The sequence below is a fragment of the Misgurnus anguillicaudatus genome, chromosome 15 (genome assembly GCF_027580225.2).
Source record: "Misgurnus anguillicaudatus chromosome 15, ASM2758022v2, whole genome shotgun sequence".
Taxonomy (NCBI): domain Eukaryota; kingdom Metazoa; phylum Chordata; class Actinopteri; order Cypriniformes; family Cobitidae; genus Misgurnus; species Misgurnus anguillicaudatus.
Window position 1 is genome coordinate 12,266,101 of NC_073351.2, and position 17,568 is coordinate 12,283,668.

The 17,568-nt window shown below is 37.4% G+C and overlaps 1 protein-coding gene across 1 annotated transcript in view; it reads right to left on the bottom strand.

Moving 5' to 3' along the window:
- clmpb (CXADR like membrane protein b) overlaps positions 1-14,493 on the bottom strand; it is a 92,536-nt gene extending 78,043 nt beyond the window's left edge. Inside the window, exon 1 of the mRNA XM_073853427.1 lies at positions 14,120-14,493. Within this exon, the coding sequence (XP_073709528.1) occupies positions 14,120-14,150 (31 nt within the window). The 5' untranslated portion in view covers positions 14,151-14,493. The remainder of the gene's footprint in view (positions 1-14,119) is intronic.
- Between the last annotated feature and the right edge of the window lie 3,075 nt (positions 14,494-17,568).

Here is a 17,568-nt window from a genome sequence, read left to right on the forward strand (position 1 = left end):
TCTTGAAATGTAAATGCAAACAAGCCGATGGTGGCAAGAACAAAATGTAAATCAATAACAACATTGAAAAATCAGGTTTGCGTTTCCAAAAGCATAGGTTTTAGGATTTACACACAACGAAACACCATCTTTGCCCTTTGCGAGGTTGTTTTATCCCATTGGTGAGTCATATACAGACATTTTATGGGTTAATGTAAACTAATGGTTAGGTTTGTCCATATTGTACCCAACCATGGGTTAAAAGAAAACCTTTTTTTTTTAAGTTTAAGCAGTTCAGAAAATAATTTCATGATGTTGCTATTTGCACTGAAAGCACTATAAATAATATTAAAATAAATAAAATAAAATAATATTAAAATAAAATATTTTAGTGTTTTTTCTCATTACAAAGATATTTTGTGCCCATACAATACACTTCAGATGTATTTATATTTAATGTTGCATTGTTTCAAACCAGCTTGGGAATGGGAATTGTACTGTATAACATATAGAATAGCATACAAGATATTACTGCATGGTCCTCATAAAAAACTAAACATTTTTATTGGCATTTAGTCAATGTAATACACACAAACACTTTATCAATCCATCACAAGCCAAATGACTTTGCATATTTTTAACCCCTTCCAATCGTTCTTCTTCTAAACTCCCTGATTTCTGGTTCGATGGACTGTGTGGTAGACACCATCCTACATGATACATAATCATCTGCAAAGACACACTGGAGAGTCCAAAAATGACTAAACAATTAAACATGTACAGCTGCAGGCGGGGGACTCAGGAAGAGAATGGCTTTAATGTTCATCTCCCCGAGGTACAGTAAGCTTGTTATATGCAAGACAGAGACCTAGTCTCAAGGTTTCAATGTGGGAGTGAGTACCGTATGTTACAGCCAAACAGAGTTACAACCAAATGCTTTGCCTGCATCCCTGAATAAATCAGCTGGGTTTCAGCAACAGCAGATGCTGACAGTGAAGGCTTCCCGATATCGCCACGCCGGGTAAAACATTAACATACGGCGGTGCTATCGGCTATATAGCGGATCTTGCACCTGGTTGCACAGGGACACGGAAGATGTATTAAACCGTAAAGATACACATCTGCATGAACAGGGCGGAGGAAGGTCTCCGTTTCATCAACAAGTCAAGTCTAACGGCTCGTAAAAAAGCAAGGTGGTTTCACCATCTGTTCTGAAGGATAAAAAGTGAGCTTTATATAGCAGGGCAGTGCACAATAGAGTTTTTTCAAGGTGAAATCACCTGGACAAGGAACTTAATCTCAAGTCCAAACATGAAGTCGCCTGGTGTTGAAAAGGTCGAGTCACTTAGACAAACTGGCATGATGGGGTCAGCGTGATCAGCACTATTAGGGGGAAACTATAATAGCAGACAGTCTTGCAAATGATTGGTGATACTCCCTTATGTAAAGTTTTTACACTGCTATGAATAAAGAAAGACACGGAGGTCTGATAATTAAGCCATTCATCATCCACGCCAAGTGCTTTAAAAGTACTAGTCTTTAATGTATAGCTTTCTATACACAACCTACGCCTCTGGAGTGAACGTGCAAGTGTACATTAATGTAAGACACTGACAATCACATATCTGGGCTTTTAGTAAGGGATGAAAGGATAAAAACTTTTTAGTAAGAAAAGGCAAAGTCATTTGCACTTTCTGCATGGCTGAATTTAATTATCATCAACGTTCAGCGAGCGTGAAGTATAAATGCAACGCTGGCGGTTTTACGATACATTACGTTTTGGTCATTTATCCACTCCTTTATTTTGAATTTAAAAAGGTCCATTAGGGAACGCCAAATATAGAAGAGTCATTTTATGAACATCATCCTGGAAGTACAAACATTATAAACGGCTCATTCGGAGAATAACCATTGTGCACAGTCATAAAATCCTCAACCCTGGCCGGCATCTCATCAATCAATTCAATAAGCGATCTATGTAATCATATTTTGCTTGTGCCGCTTTCTCTCACTAAATGATCTTTCGTGCTAAAGAAATGCATTTATCAACAGCAAACATATTGTTTCACCAAATCGTGACTCAGGCTTTGTGGACCAATGAGCAAGTGTTACAACATGCCCTTGTTATAAATGACATTACACTCACCTAAAGGATTATTAGGAAAACCTGTTCAATTTTTTATTAATGCAATTATCTAATCAACCAATCACATGGCAGTTGCTTCAATGCATTAAGGGGTGTGGTCCTGGTCAAGACAATCTCTTAAACTCCAAACTGAATGTCAGAATGGGAAAGAAAGGTGATTCAAGCAATTTTGAGCGTGGCATGGTTGTTGGTGCCAGACGGGCTGGTCTGAGTATTTCACAATCTGCTCAGTTACTGGGATTTTTACGCACAACCATTTCTAGGGTTTACAAAGAATGGTGTGAAAAGTGAAAAACATCCAGTATGCGGCAGTCCTGTGGGCGAAAATGCCTTGTTGATGCTAGATGTCAGAGGAGAATGGGCCGACTGATTCAAGCTGATAGAAGAGCAACTTTGACTGAAATAACCACTTGTTACAACCGAGGTATGCAGCAAAGCATTTGTGAAGCCACAACATGCACAACCTTGAGGCGGATGGGCTACAACAGCAGAAGACCCCACCAGGGACCACTCATCTCCACTACAAATAGGAAAAAGAGGCTACAATTTGCACAAGCTCACCAAAATTGGACAGTTGAAGACTGAAAAAATTGAGACTCTCAGATGGTAGAGTCAGATTTTGGCGTAAACAGAACGAGAACATGGATCCATCATGCCTTGTTACCACTGTGCAGGCTTGTGGTGGTGCTTTAATGGTGTGGGGGATGTTTTCTTGGCACACTTTAGGCCCCCTTGTGCCAATAGGGCATCGTTTAAATGCCACGGCCTACCTGAGCATTGTTTCTGACCATGTCCATCCCTTTATGACCACCATGTACCCATCCTCTGATGGCTACTTCCAGCAGGATAATGCACCATGTCACAAAGGTCGAATAATTTCAAATTGGTTTTTTGAACATGACAATGAGTTCACTGTACTAAAATGGCCCCCACAGTCACCAGATTTCAACCCAATAGAGCATCTTTGGTATGTGGTGGAATGGGAGCTTTGTGTCCTGGATGTGGATCCCACAAATCTCCATCAACTGCAAGATGCTATCCTATCAATATGGTTCAACATTTCTAAAGAATGCTTTCAGCATCTTGTTGAATCAAGGCCACATAGATTTAAGGCAGTTCTAAAGGCGAAAGGGGGTCAAACACAGTATTACTATGGTGTTTCTATCCTTTAGGTGAGTGTAGTTATATAGTAATACGAATACATTTAAGTATATTAGATATTGAAAAGCATCACTTTTCAGCAAATAACACTGTAACCTAATGCTAGAATAAATCATATCTTATTTTGCATACGTTTATTTTTTCACACCATGTTGCTTGTTCTTCATTTAAGATTTGGCAACGCTGCAATGGATAGAAACAGGTCGCTCCAGGATGACTTAATGCGTAACGGGGGGCAGTTTGGCTGAAGAGATTGAAATGAAGTGAGACAATGGAGCAGGCCAGTCGAAACATCAAATGGACTGTCCTGCTAGCAGAGCTAATAGACTGTTTCAAATTGAAAGGAACAGCGGGTGTCTAAATAGAGTGATGTGGAACATTTCCTCTAACATCCGCACTTTCCCAGAACAAAGCAAGAAGATACACACAACAAACAGAGTCTAAAGGCCGCTCTCTGTGTATAGAAACATGCGTTTGTGGTGGAGATGATATTTATCTATCTAATCAATTCAATTCAATTCCAGCTGCCTGTCAAAGCAGTGGAAACAACGCTGGAGTCTCCTGCTAATGAATTCCTGGTGGGAAACAGAAGATGCTGTTTGCGTTCCTGCCCGAGGATCCAGCGTTGTTTCCTGTTGTAATAGAATTTCTTCCTTTGAGGCATTCTGCACCGGCAATGAATGCATTAAAGATTCAAAACATGACAATCCACTTCAGACCCAATCTGATTTTGTAAATATAAGGCAATGTTTTAGTTGGAGTTAAAGGTGATTCAGGAGACAAATAAAGAGACAAAGAAAGACTTTGCCTGGAAAAAAAACAGAACAAAAAGTACATCAGGTGCATTCAATCTTATCATAAAGCAAACACTGACAATGTGACATGCAAATTATATAAATTGCAAGTAAAGTTTTTTCTTGCTTCCGTCCAAATACCTTGAAAATGCCATCATTCATGTTTTGAAATGTAATGGTGTCAGTGTACATTCTGTTGGACATCAATGTCAATTATGATAAACTCTAAAAACAAGAATATATAAAACGATTAAAATGGGAAGCGATTGCATTTTTAATCTAATTTATTACATGTGCCGATTAATTAATCACATTTAATCACACATAAGCCTCACACTGAATAAAAGTGATAACATTGCTTTTCATGCTTTTTGCCAGGTTGGTTTGTAGTCTTTAGGTAGAGAAATTAATTATGAATTATCAAATGTAAATTAATATTGCATAGTCTTTATTGTGTAAATAAATATAGATTAAACTTATGATTTAAGTTATAAGTACCGTATTTTCCGGACTATAAGTCGCTCCGGAGTATAAGTTCAAAAATGCATCATTAAGACGAAATAACATATATAAGTCACAGTGGACTATAATTTGGGTTTATTTAGAAAATGATTTCACAAAATCCAAGCCGAAAAACACACATTTAGTCTGGAAAGGCAAGTTATTAAACTAAACAATAGCAGACAGAACAGCAGGCTGAATAGATGTCTGTACATTAAAGTAATATTATCAGTTATTTAAACGATATACTATAGCATACAGAACTTACCTCGAAGGCTGACTAGGCTAAATTCATCAAGTTTGCAGGCTCATCATTCCACATCACTGTGGACACCACATCTTTCATTGAATTACATAAATACAGGAGCAGCCTATAGCGGACTATAGCGGCTGTAGACGGTAATGATGTCTCTTGCCTCATAAATGTCAAAATTAATTCATACTGACTTACAAGGCGCACCTGACTATAAGACGCAGCACCAGCCAAGTCCGGAAAATACGATAAATCAGTCAAGACAAGTAAATTTTTTTTGTCCGCTGTTTGATTAACATTAGAAACAGACAGCATCAGACTTATACTGCCACATTAAGGGGGCGTGCACACCAAAGCTTTTACACCCACAGCCGGCATATGTTTTCAATTGTTTTTCAAAAAAGCCAGCAGCTAGTGGTTTTCTTCCGCACTGAAAACTGGCGCTCTGCGATTTTTCCGCGCTCAGCATTGAGTGCCACGAGTTAAAAAATATTCAGCTTTATGTGAAAAGCTCAGCTCATCAATGCGAGTTCTCACATGGCCATCCAATCACAGTGGAGAAGGAACAAGACAAATATCACAACAACCAACCGACGCATCATACAACGGCTGATAAACAAAGCAGAAGTATCACAGCAACCAAAGCGCTTAGCTGAAAAAAACTGGCATTCGGCATCCTCCAGGCCTTTTCAGCTGCGTTTAAAAGCTTTGGTGTGCACAACCCCTAAGAGTGCACCGATGCTGGGGGCGTGACCGCTGTCAGCGGTGAAACCACGCCCACCCACGGTAAAGGTGCCGTCTTTCTCAATACTGCTACAACCTGAATAGATGCTCGCGATGGTGATAGGGGCGGGGTCATGCTGGGCTCTAGTGCATCATCGAGCTACTATTTTAGCCCCGTTTAAATAATCCTGAACACAAAAATGTGAAAAAACTGTTTAACGGTGTAACTTCACAATTCAGTACTACATAGTTATAGATAACATGTTTCAGAAATACTTTTCTAACATTTATAATATGTTAAGATTTTCTGAAATGACTACATGGACTTTAAGACTTTAACGTTTGCACTTAAGATGCGTCTTTCTTCAGCACACACAAAACTTCTCAAACAGCGTGTGACTACTGCATTGAGACCTGTTTCACTTCCTTTTGTGCTTAAATATTTAAATTGGCAAGGTCTGAAAGCAACTGAAGTAATAAACGTTTGTGACGATGCAGCACTCGATCGGCTGCATTAAAAATTGTAACGTGTTATTGTTCTTCATAATTAATTAATCTAATTAACGCGTTAAATTAACAGCCGTGATGCAACTTAATGCCATGCTTGAACACAAGTGCAAATGAGTGGTGGAAATTTTCAGCAAATTAAATTAAATTGTATATTGTCATAATCGTCTGTATTGGTGTATAAATATTTTAGCTTTATAAAGTCAGATGGCAACAGTATGTAACACTCATTATAACAGCTCTCTAGCTTTACTTACCAGACGAACCCCATTCCTACAAAACTGCCTCTGTGGATCACCAACTAAGCTGTAGCTCTCACAGTACTGCAGATAATCCCATGGGTGTTTTTTCCTCACCAAACACTTACTTTTATATTCACGATCCTCATGTAAACTCTTTAAAATTTAATATACAGCAGTCATGTTATGTTTTTGGCAATCAGCTTATTTATTTATTTATTGTCTCTTTCAATAGACAGATCGTTGCTCCACACTGAAATATGCTGCTTTTGCTAAAAAAAAAAGTATAGATCAAAAGCCGCCTGAGCTCAGAATAGACAAAACGGCAAGCGCATCCATGCCAGGATGTTCTTTAAGATACTACTACATGTCTGGAGAGGATGTAGGCAAACCCTTGTGTTGAACCTGAGAGTATATTCGCCAAAACACTGATGCTGTGTCTAACACTGTTCACTCCTTCACTATTCCCTATATAGCGAATTACATTTGAGTCCACTATATAGTGACTTTGTGAACGAAAATGAGTGAGCAGTTTTGGCACTGACAAAAATTTCATGCATCACAGAGTACTGTTGTGGACATTCGTTGAAAACATAACACTTAAGCGTGTGTCACAATGATTAAATAATCGTCTCACCGGTCACCGAGATTGTTTGACCTCATCGTGATGATTTCAGATCACCGCAATGATTGCACATCTCTATAAAAAACACAAGGGGAGCTGCAGCGCTTGTATAAACAACATTGTAAAACCATAGCCATTCAGTACAGTGGAAAAAAAACATTTGAAGAAATGCTGCAAACCTTTGATAAGCAGTATCAAACATACTGCCAGGTAAAACATACATTTCCAAAACAGCAATTCCAAATTTAGGGAAGTGAAGGATGCTATACTTAATCTGTAAATATATATATATATATATATATATATATATATATATATATATATATATATATATATTTTTTTTTTTTTTTTTTGCAGCCACTACAGACATGTGGTCCAGTACCAATGTGACCTTAGTAGGATCTTGTGTAAAAATTATTTCATGAACCAAAAAAAATATGAGAAGTAAATGTCAAAGCAATAAAACAGAAAATTAATCGTCATAATCATCACAATTTATTGACAAATTACTGGCAGCCAAATTTCATAATCGTGATAGCCCTACGTTTGGCTTTGTGAATTGTACTGTAAGAAGAAAATTTTCTTACTTTTTGTCATGTTCACTGTATTAGTTGCTAATAAAGAGGTCAACAACTGCTTGTCATATGTATTTATTGTTATGTTATTATTATATTTAATAAAATATGTATTATATTTAAAATTATTTAAATTAATTAAAGTTACTGTCTAAGGGGCCAATCACACCAAACACGTTTTAAACGCTTGGAAACGCTACGCGCGTCACACTTCCTTTTTTGGTCACTTGCAGTGTGGCGCGGCTTTTTATACTGCTAGGCAACCACCAAGGCAGCTGTCCGGAATAAATTCAGGCACTTTTTCGCTCTGAGCGTTCCTTTAAAATAGAGTGGTGTGGCAGGCGGCAAAAAATGCAAGGCGTTCGGCAAGCATAAACATCGCGCTTAGAAATTCATTCAGAAAAAAGGCGTGCAACTACCATAAACGTGTTAGGTGTGATCGCCCCCTATCACTTTTATTTAACCTGATTATTTTTTTTAAAAGACTTAAAAACTATCAACAAGAACAAACCAAGAATATAAAAATTTGTGGTGTTAACTGTCAGTATTCTTCATTTGATTCCAGTCACACATTCGTCTCACGCTGTATCATGGGAAACAGATTTAGCAAGTGTACATCAAATGTACACTAAAAATCAGAGTGCATTGAATAAACAAAAAACTAGTGAACGATGTGTTGCATGTCATAGAGTTCGAACACGCTACAAAATGGCCGACACCATATATAGTGCACTACATAGGAGGCTAATCCGGACACAGCTCGAGACACTTAGACAGTTATCATCTGGTCTCTTTGGATGTTGTGCCACACTGTAAGAGCACGGACAGGAACTGACTTTTCAAATATGCAGATAATGTGTCTTGGCACATCTGTTTAAGATTTACTAAAGGAAGTAGGCAAATCAGGTAAAGACTAGAAACTATTGTGATCATCTTCTTGCATATACAGCTTGCAAACTTAGCCGGGCAAAATATCTTGCATGCTTTTGCACAATGGGACCGTACAGCATCACTCAACCACTGCAATACAGGCACCCGAATTGGCTCTTTAAAATGCTGAAAGTGTGCTCGACAACACTGCATCTCTAGATGTATGCCGGGTTATGATGCTCTTTGTAATCATTTCATAAATAACTCCAAGATCCCGTTAAATAAATTTCCATTCTGTTTGCTTTTTGCAGATGCAAAATTAATTGCACTAGACAAATACTCACTTTTTGTGAATAATGCACATCTATAATAAGCCTCATTTACAAAGGAGATTGCACTATAAAAAATTATTTAATTTAACTACACATACTGCAATGCTAGACACCCACAGACTGATTAAACCGAATTGCAAATGATAAGTGAGTAAGTAAGGTTTTTGCTCTGAAATGCCATACGCAGAAGTGAACTTATACTTGATGTTTTCTGTTGGCTTCATTGGCAATTCATCTGGTGCACTGTTTATCATCGCGCTAATCTCAGCTTTTCCATGAGGACCGTCATCAAACTGTTTACTCTCGCTACAACAAATTACTTCCAAGAAACAGGAAAAAAGTAATTGCCCTCGCGCCATTGACTTTCATAGTTATTTATTGCATCAAATACTGCACGGGTCCTCTATTCTTGCAATTGCAAATTAGCACTGGGAGGCGATTAGCAAAATCCTGTTGGGCCATGCAATACTGGATATCAGTGCAAAGTGAAGGGCGGGGCCGAGCAAGACCTATCACTTATGTAAGCTAGCTGGGCTTTGCTACACCGACCTGCATCTGGACTGAATTATCGTCAACCTGAACATTCATGAACATCTGTCAAGGGTTAACTGTAAAAAAACGGGAAAAGAGGCAGTTCCCGTTGAGCGACTACAAAGTAATCTGGGAGTAATTTAGCCAAAGGAGTCAAAAGAGGCTGAGATTTATAGGCCAGAGAATGATACAAATGTGCCCTGGTGTTTACTACGGGTTGCTTTGATTTGATTTTAAGTCAGGGAGCTTAGTATGTTTATTTGTTGTAAACACAAGTTTTGTTTATAATTAAGGATTTTTATTGTTATAGTTAAGATATTTTTAGTCTATAAATATGAGGCAGCAGATGAGACAGTTTTTAAAAAAAAAAAAAAAAAAAATATATATATATATATATATATATATATATATATATATATATATATATATATATATATATTTATTTATTTATTTATTTATTTATATATTATATATATATATAGCGTTAAAAAATGTGTTTTAATTGTTTTTTTAATTCGTCTTCATGTTCAAACGCATTATTTTTATAGCGTTATAGGACTTTACTGTTTAGATTTTTCATGAAAATCATCATATGAATGCCTTACTCATACCGTAGTTGTCTTTGTATATAAAGCTGGGCTTGGAAAATGGCATTAACCTTTCAAACATCTCTACCACAAAGACAAAACACCTCCCACATTCACCATGAATATACGAAAAGAAACGTCAGCACATGTTCCTCGTGGCCAAATGAGTAGAATTACACATCTGGAGAACTCCTCCAGCTATTTATCTGCACTGTGAGGAACTGTGGCGTGACAGCACAGGACAAATATTGAATTTCATACTGAGTTTAAACTGAGACAATGTCATCCCAGATCGCGTGCAGCAGAAGACATGCACTCAAGGCTTTTCTGAACAGCATCGAACCCGATAACTAAGAGTCTTTAATGGATAATCATATCAACTAATGACACCGAGAGTTATCTTCACAAAGAGTCACGGATATTCGCTTTCTTTCTATCCTACGGCAGAAATGAGAAGACAGGTTAAACACTGAGTGCTGTGGACTTGATTTAGAAGTGAGACTTGATTTGGATTATATCCTGATGGAAAACCTCAGGAATGTACATTACGGCAGAGCCAGACACCCAAACCACTTCTGGAAAATAGCAAAGTTATTTATGGTCCCTTACCAAACATTTGAGCTTCAGTAAACAAAACAAACGTAACATCCGAATTGCCAGATGGAAAATCGAACACTTTCAAATCACTCTGCAAACACCAATTTACAATCTGCAACAGATTTCTCATAAACATTTATCGGGAAACATAACTCGTACCAAAAGTCATATTTAGTGTATGAAAAAAATAGATTAGTATTCCACATTTTTATCTGCTTTGATCCTTAAAAAAGAACCACAACCTTATTAAACCACTTGCATATTGCTTGCTTGTGTGTCTTTATTTAAACAAGTGTTTTTCAAAATGTGCACATTATCTTTGATTAAAGACACAAAAATGTCATTTTTGTAATCTCTGAGTCTGTGACCCTGTCGTTTAGACATGAGAGATCTCCTTTTGCCTGCGGTTAATAGCTAAATATAGCACAGAATGAGAAAACTAGTTACCTTAACCAAGAGTTTCCTGATTTAGGAATCAAATGTGTTCTTATCAACTGGAAGAGCATTTTGTTAGCAGCGTAAATGCCATAGGTTCGATCCCCAGGGAACACACACACTGATGAAATGTAAAAAGTGACTTTGGATAAAACCATCTGCTACAGCAACTTAGTATCACGAAATTACGTACCTATAATCACGTAAATTTCTTTTCCATGACACTGTCATGTTTTTCTGCGTTTTAACGTGACCGTATCATAAATTTCTGTTTATGTGTCATTGTCACGTATTGGTTACTCAACTGTTTAATCCTATTTTCTAACCATTGTCGCTTCGGTTTAGGGTTAGATTTATATAAAATGACATCCTTACCCAAACCCAACTCTAACCCTAACGCCAGGCGACAATGGTTTTAATATCAGAAAATATAAAAAAAAAAAATAGTATAAACCAATACTTAAAGTGACTTCCTAATGCAACCACCAAATCTAACCCTGCCAAAGCGACAATGGTTTGAAAAAAGGAAAAAGTAGTTGAGTAGCTAATACGTAACAATGACACGTAAACAGAAATACGTGATACGTTCACTGAAAAACGTGACAGTGTCATGGAAAACACTCACAAATTTACGTGACTATAGGTACATAATTTCGTGATACAGGGTTGGTTACAGATATTTAAAACCTTGGGCCTTCTCGACTGCATTTGGAGATTGTAAGTGATAGAAAAGCCAAAACTAAACAGGTCAAAATCACTTGTGCTGTCTCAAATGGGTTTGGAGGGCACTAAGAAATCACATGACATTGAGAAAGTTTTTTATTACAGCTCCATTACATTTTTGACAAGTGAATTACAATCTGTTATTACTTTCCAGATTTCCCATTTAACGTTTTCCATTCCAAGTCAGTCCTGGAGTAAGATGGGTTACACTAGAGATTTATCATCTGTATGGATTGCCATGATTTCTGCACAGTACTGAGTTGTGCTGAATTAGCAGCAGTTTGCAAAAAAAATATTTTTGTGATAAGACTATTAAATATATACTCCATCTAGGGTGCTAGACTTAAGTAATATTAGATCTTCGAAAGCATCGAATTACCCCATTATGCACTATTGATTCCGTCTATCATTGAGGACACAAAGAAAAACGATGGTGTTTGCTTGTGAGTCGAGTCTATTAATACAGGTATACATCTTTAAATGAGTTCACTTATAATGACAATGCTAGGGTATTTAATTTTGTGCACAAGCCAGTGACACCTACTATCTTTCACAAACAACATCAACAGCAAAAATGTTATATCAATAAAACAATGCATTAAATGATCTATATCATAAATATGGCTCAGTCGAAGGCTCAGTCTTTAAATCATGATAATCTGTTATTGACAAACTGATTAAAGTTATTTACAATGTAGAAGTGATCTCTTTAGATCAGATCTACATTCAAATGGGAAATACTTTAAAAAATTGTGGTCGTGAAAACTGTAGTTCAAAAACTAAAAGATATTTCGGATAATTCAAGGTCTGTATTCATTGCATCATATAACACTGCTTGTGAATTAAATGCATGTGCCAGGGTGCATAAAACACGCTCTCTATTTTTATCTTGCTTTCTTCCATCACCCTAATAAGATTACACCAATAGCAGCATCCCATAAGGGATTGGGTTACAGTTTTATCACTAGCAACACTGTACATTACAATTTTACATATAAATAAAGGCTAATTCTTTATAATAACAATAATTTGATCTTCATTATATATTTAAATCTATTACTCTAAATATACTTAATCAATTTAAAAGGACAGTAAGTGTACAATATGTTACCATTCATATGTTTATTATTCATTGGATTGTTGGTAACACTTTATTTTACAATGTCTTTGTTACATGTACATATTTAACAGTAAATTATGCATAGTTACATGCAACTATAATAAGTTTAATTAATATTTATGAATCAGTTCTTAAATGTACTTTACTTTTTACTATAGTAAATTATAGTATATTATAGGAATTCCTACACGGTATCTTGAATTGATAAATTGTAGTAAATACTGTAGTATAGGAATTTTACTACCATTCCTATAGTAAATAGTAAAGTATACTACAGCATTATTTCATCATGTGGGTGAAATGTACAGTGTGACATATAGCCACACTTTGCTCAAACCTAAAGGCAGAATTGTGCTGGATGAAATGAGACCATGACAGTTGCTGGTAAGCTGACGTCCTCATATAAGGAGAGTTACAGTTGACCTTCTCGGGAACATTGCGCGAGGAATTTTGATTCATTGTGTCGTTTATTCCTGGCACATATACAGTAATAAGCAGGTAGGCTACTGCACAATATTCACATCTCTATCCTCATGCATCATATACACGCGCAGAGGACACAAGAGATGGATGAAGGGACAAAAGTTTGGCGCAGTGATTATAATAAACGATGGGACAGCCACGCGCTCCCGTTACAAAGACGCGTGCACAACCAAGCAGGGGACAATGAAACGCGCGCGAGACGGTTAAAATGTGACCGATGGGATGCGTGCATGCCTTTAAACATCCTCCCGACGTTTGACCCCAACACGCGGACACGCGAGACCCCCGTGCCCACCGGGACATCAGCGGTTCGTACCACCGGCTCCTCTGTGGACGTTTAACACGAGGATCTATTTTTGCCATACGATGTCACAACAAATTAAGAGATTTGGGCGATGTGCCCGGTCTTTGTTCCATTCAGCTATACGTGTAATGTTATGATTTAACAATAGCAACCAATGGTTTTGCCGAATGAGATTGTATGAAAGCATCATCCTGCACATAAAGTAATATATAAAAACATGTAGGCTATTATTCCCCATTAGTAAACATTTTACCAGGCCCCCTTTTGTTTTAGTCTCATTTCCATGCAGACGATGAAACCAGTTCTTTAATTCACTCCATCGAAAGGGTGTAGAGTCCTCAAAACCATCTGGATTTGATTTACTCAACAGACGACACGAATGGGTGGAGATCTGAACTCTACTTGTGTCTATATCATCAACCTTGGGTGGATATTTCTTAAACAGTATTACTTCATACACTGCTCACTAATACTGGAAACTTATTTAGCACGGTTCAAGGTGAACAATTAGCACCTATGTCTCAAACCCTGGCGCATAACCCTCTCAACTTCCAGAGAAGATGTCCAAAGCGCAAATCATGATTGTTATAAAAGACTCACATACATTTGAATAAATAACACTTGATTTACTCACAAAGAAATAAGGAGTGATGTGAGGCAGACATCACGAATCCTTCGCGAGCTGGAAGTCCTTTATAGTATTGAGACTGAAAACAATGCGTCCTGGTTTTCTTCAAACGGACTCGAGTGTTCAATCACAAAACATGAATCAGAGCAGAAGAACTTAAGAAGAGGACAGGGATCAGGAATCTATGAGGTGACGAGCGAAAGGACAGCATAGCTGGATGGACCGAAACATGAATCCACCATCAAAGACTGAAGATCATCTTCAGGACGTTTCCATCGCTTTCACCGTCAAATCACCAAAGTTCCCGTGCGTGCGCTCTGACAGAGGACGCGCGTCTCAGGTTCCCGTTGCTTGGTCTCTCTCTCTCTCTCTCTCTCTCTCTCTCTCTCTTGGTCCGATGCAGAAGAATTTACAGTGTGCTTTGTGTGGATGCTAAAGGATGGAGACCTCTAGAGTCTAAAGTACACTTACACTGTCTGACTCTATAGGAGAGAGAGACAACGGTGAATGTGCCCTGATGGCACAGGATGGCACAGCTTTTGTTAAACAAAAACGTGTCAATACTGTTAGCACTTACATGACACGATAATGAAAAAAATCACAATTTTCACATATATATATATGAAATTATATATGGTTGTACTTCATTTAAAAACTGTTATAATTTAAAATAAAAATGTTTTTGGAAAAAAATACAAGAAAATGTTTATTTGACAGAGATTTTCGTTAATTGTTTAAAGAAGATCATATAGGTTTTCTATGACTGTTTTTTAAAATCTTGAGATGGCATTGCATAATTTACATCTATAATTTATTGGTAGGTTATGACTAAATATATTTCAGATTTTGTGACTTATAGTGTAATTGCTGTTTAAATAATTATTTATGTTAAACTGAACAATTATCATTAAGTTAAAGGTGCAGTGTGTAATTTTTAGAAGGATCTCTTGACAGAAATGCAAAATAATATACAAAACTATATCATTAGGGGTGTATAAAGACGTTTTTATAATGAACCGTTATGTTTTTATTACCTCAGAATGAGGCGGCTACCGTAGATTTTCTATGCATTTCAAAAGCAAGGGGTCAGCAGTGGACAGAGCCGTTGGTTGCAATTCGCAACCTCACCACTAGATGCTACTAAAATTTACACACTGCACCTTTAAGTATTATTTTGATGCTTTTCGTAATTTTCAAAAGGGCAAACTATTGCTTACAAATAAAGCATGATGATACCCATTGGAATATATTGGATTATCTGATGAAACAAAATTAGAAAATCTCAAAAATGTCTTACAGTAGCAGTTTTACCCAACACAACTAACAGTTCACATATTACAAAATGAGGTTTTTGACAGAGGGCATTACAGTAATACTGTACTGTAGCTCATGCATCTGTCCCCCTTTACAGTATTTGTGCCAACAAACTTTCAGCTATCATACTAGATCTTTAATGCTAATGTGTTTTACACTTAATGGGGAAGTTTCCCAGGCAAGGCATAAGCTATTCCCAGACTATTTATTTTTTATGGTGATGTGTTAACATATCTTAAAATATAATATGTGCCATTTTTTTGTCTCAAGACTCAGTATGTTTTTGGTAAGGTATGTTTGGAAGTCCTAATATAAGGCCTATAGTCCTGGCGTAATCTAAACCCGGTCTGGGAAACCGCCCCAATATGTAATTTTTAATAAGTTTCCCAAACACTTTCCCTGAGCTCAGTTGGCAAAACAAACAGTCCAGCCTTAAATTCTTTGCTCAAATAAACAGAACCACATCATATCTACAAAGAGCTTATATGTAGTTGCTTCAATGTATTAAGCTGAAATATAAGAATAAAATAAACACACTTTTCACACTTCAAAGCACACGTACAATAGCAGTTAGATTATACAGCGGCTCTGTGAGCTGTGACTGACAGGAATAAACTTTTCACAATATCCCATTCCCTTTAAGGCGTTTCGGCTTGTGATTTATTTATTCTGTTTCGATGAGATGTGAAATCTTGACATCAGCTCCAGTTTTTTTCAGTTCATGAGGGTTCTGAAGGTTATTGGTGAACAATGACTTAACTTTTGATCTCTTCCACACAAATCATAAAACAAAAGATATGCATATAAAAGAGTCTGCTGAAAAGGACCTGAACATAACAGATACGCACAAACAAATACATAAATCCATAAAACACACATGAGTCGACACAAAAATAAAGAGTCTTCAAGCATACATACAAGTAAATATATTCACACACATGGATTGACACTGTGTACATGCACACATACAGTATAAACAAGCACAAAGGCTTCGACCTTGCTTTATAGATCTATTGAGGATTGTCTTTCATCTTGCCATTATCAGCAGTATAATCGTTAGGAGCATCATCATATATCATGAGTATCTATTTAAGCATCTTAATCTGTGTCCTTATTTAACATGAATGGCTATTTTTAAACTCCAGTCTCAGGGGACTTTTGAAAAGAATTTAGTTTGCCTTTGTAAGAGATTGCTTTCCATCTTTGTAATCACACATTCTCTTAAGAAGAGAAAGCACTGTGATGTTTAGAAGTTCTTCTTCATTTTTGAAAAGCTTTGAGGAATAAAAAATGTCTGCATCACGCCATTTTTATTGTCTCCTCCTTCCAGGACTTGCACATAGAGTAAACATCTGTTTTCCTTTATTGTGTTTTCCAATAAACAGTTTTTTATATACTCTATAGTAGCTTTCCACTTGACAGCTTTTAGCAGCCAAATGTGCAATATGTTTCTTTAGGATTAAATATCTACCTTGTATTTCAGTTTTTACATTTAGGCTATGTTTACACAACAACAATTATGTGTGCCTGGCCAGTAGGTGGAAATGTTTCTTTGTAAAGAAGCACCACTAGCATGCGCACATACCCATTCTTTTAAAGACGGGGTGCACCATATTGTGGCGGGGTGAAGGAGCACACGACACGAGAATGCAGGTAAAAACCCCGGAGGGTGGATTTTATTAGTGGTTTAGTGGGGAAAAGAAGGATAACGTGAGGTGGTTTGGTGCTCTGTGCTTTGGTTCCTCTTCTATGTAAGGCGTTGTGCTGTGTGGGTCCATGCTCTCCCTTGGTGCTGGGACTGGCGGTCACACACTGCTCTCTGCGGGGGTAAGAGAAACAAAGGTTAGCCGAGTTTTGTGGAGACATCTCTCACCTCTGTGTTTGTTTGCCAGGTTTATAAAGCTGATGCTTGATGGGGCGCAGGTGTGGCCGCTCAGCCCATAACGAGCAGGTACAGGTGTGACTGCTTGGTTTCCAGGGCGACGCTGATGAGAGCTCGGGACACGTGTCACACTCCCCCCCCCTAAGCGTCGTCCTGTTCCTATGGAGATGTGGGGTGTTTGGGGGAGGGCGGGGAGTGGACCCTGACAGACCTGCGAAAGCTGCCCATATCCTGGAGAGACCATCAGCATTTGCATTGG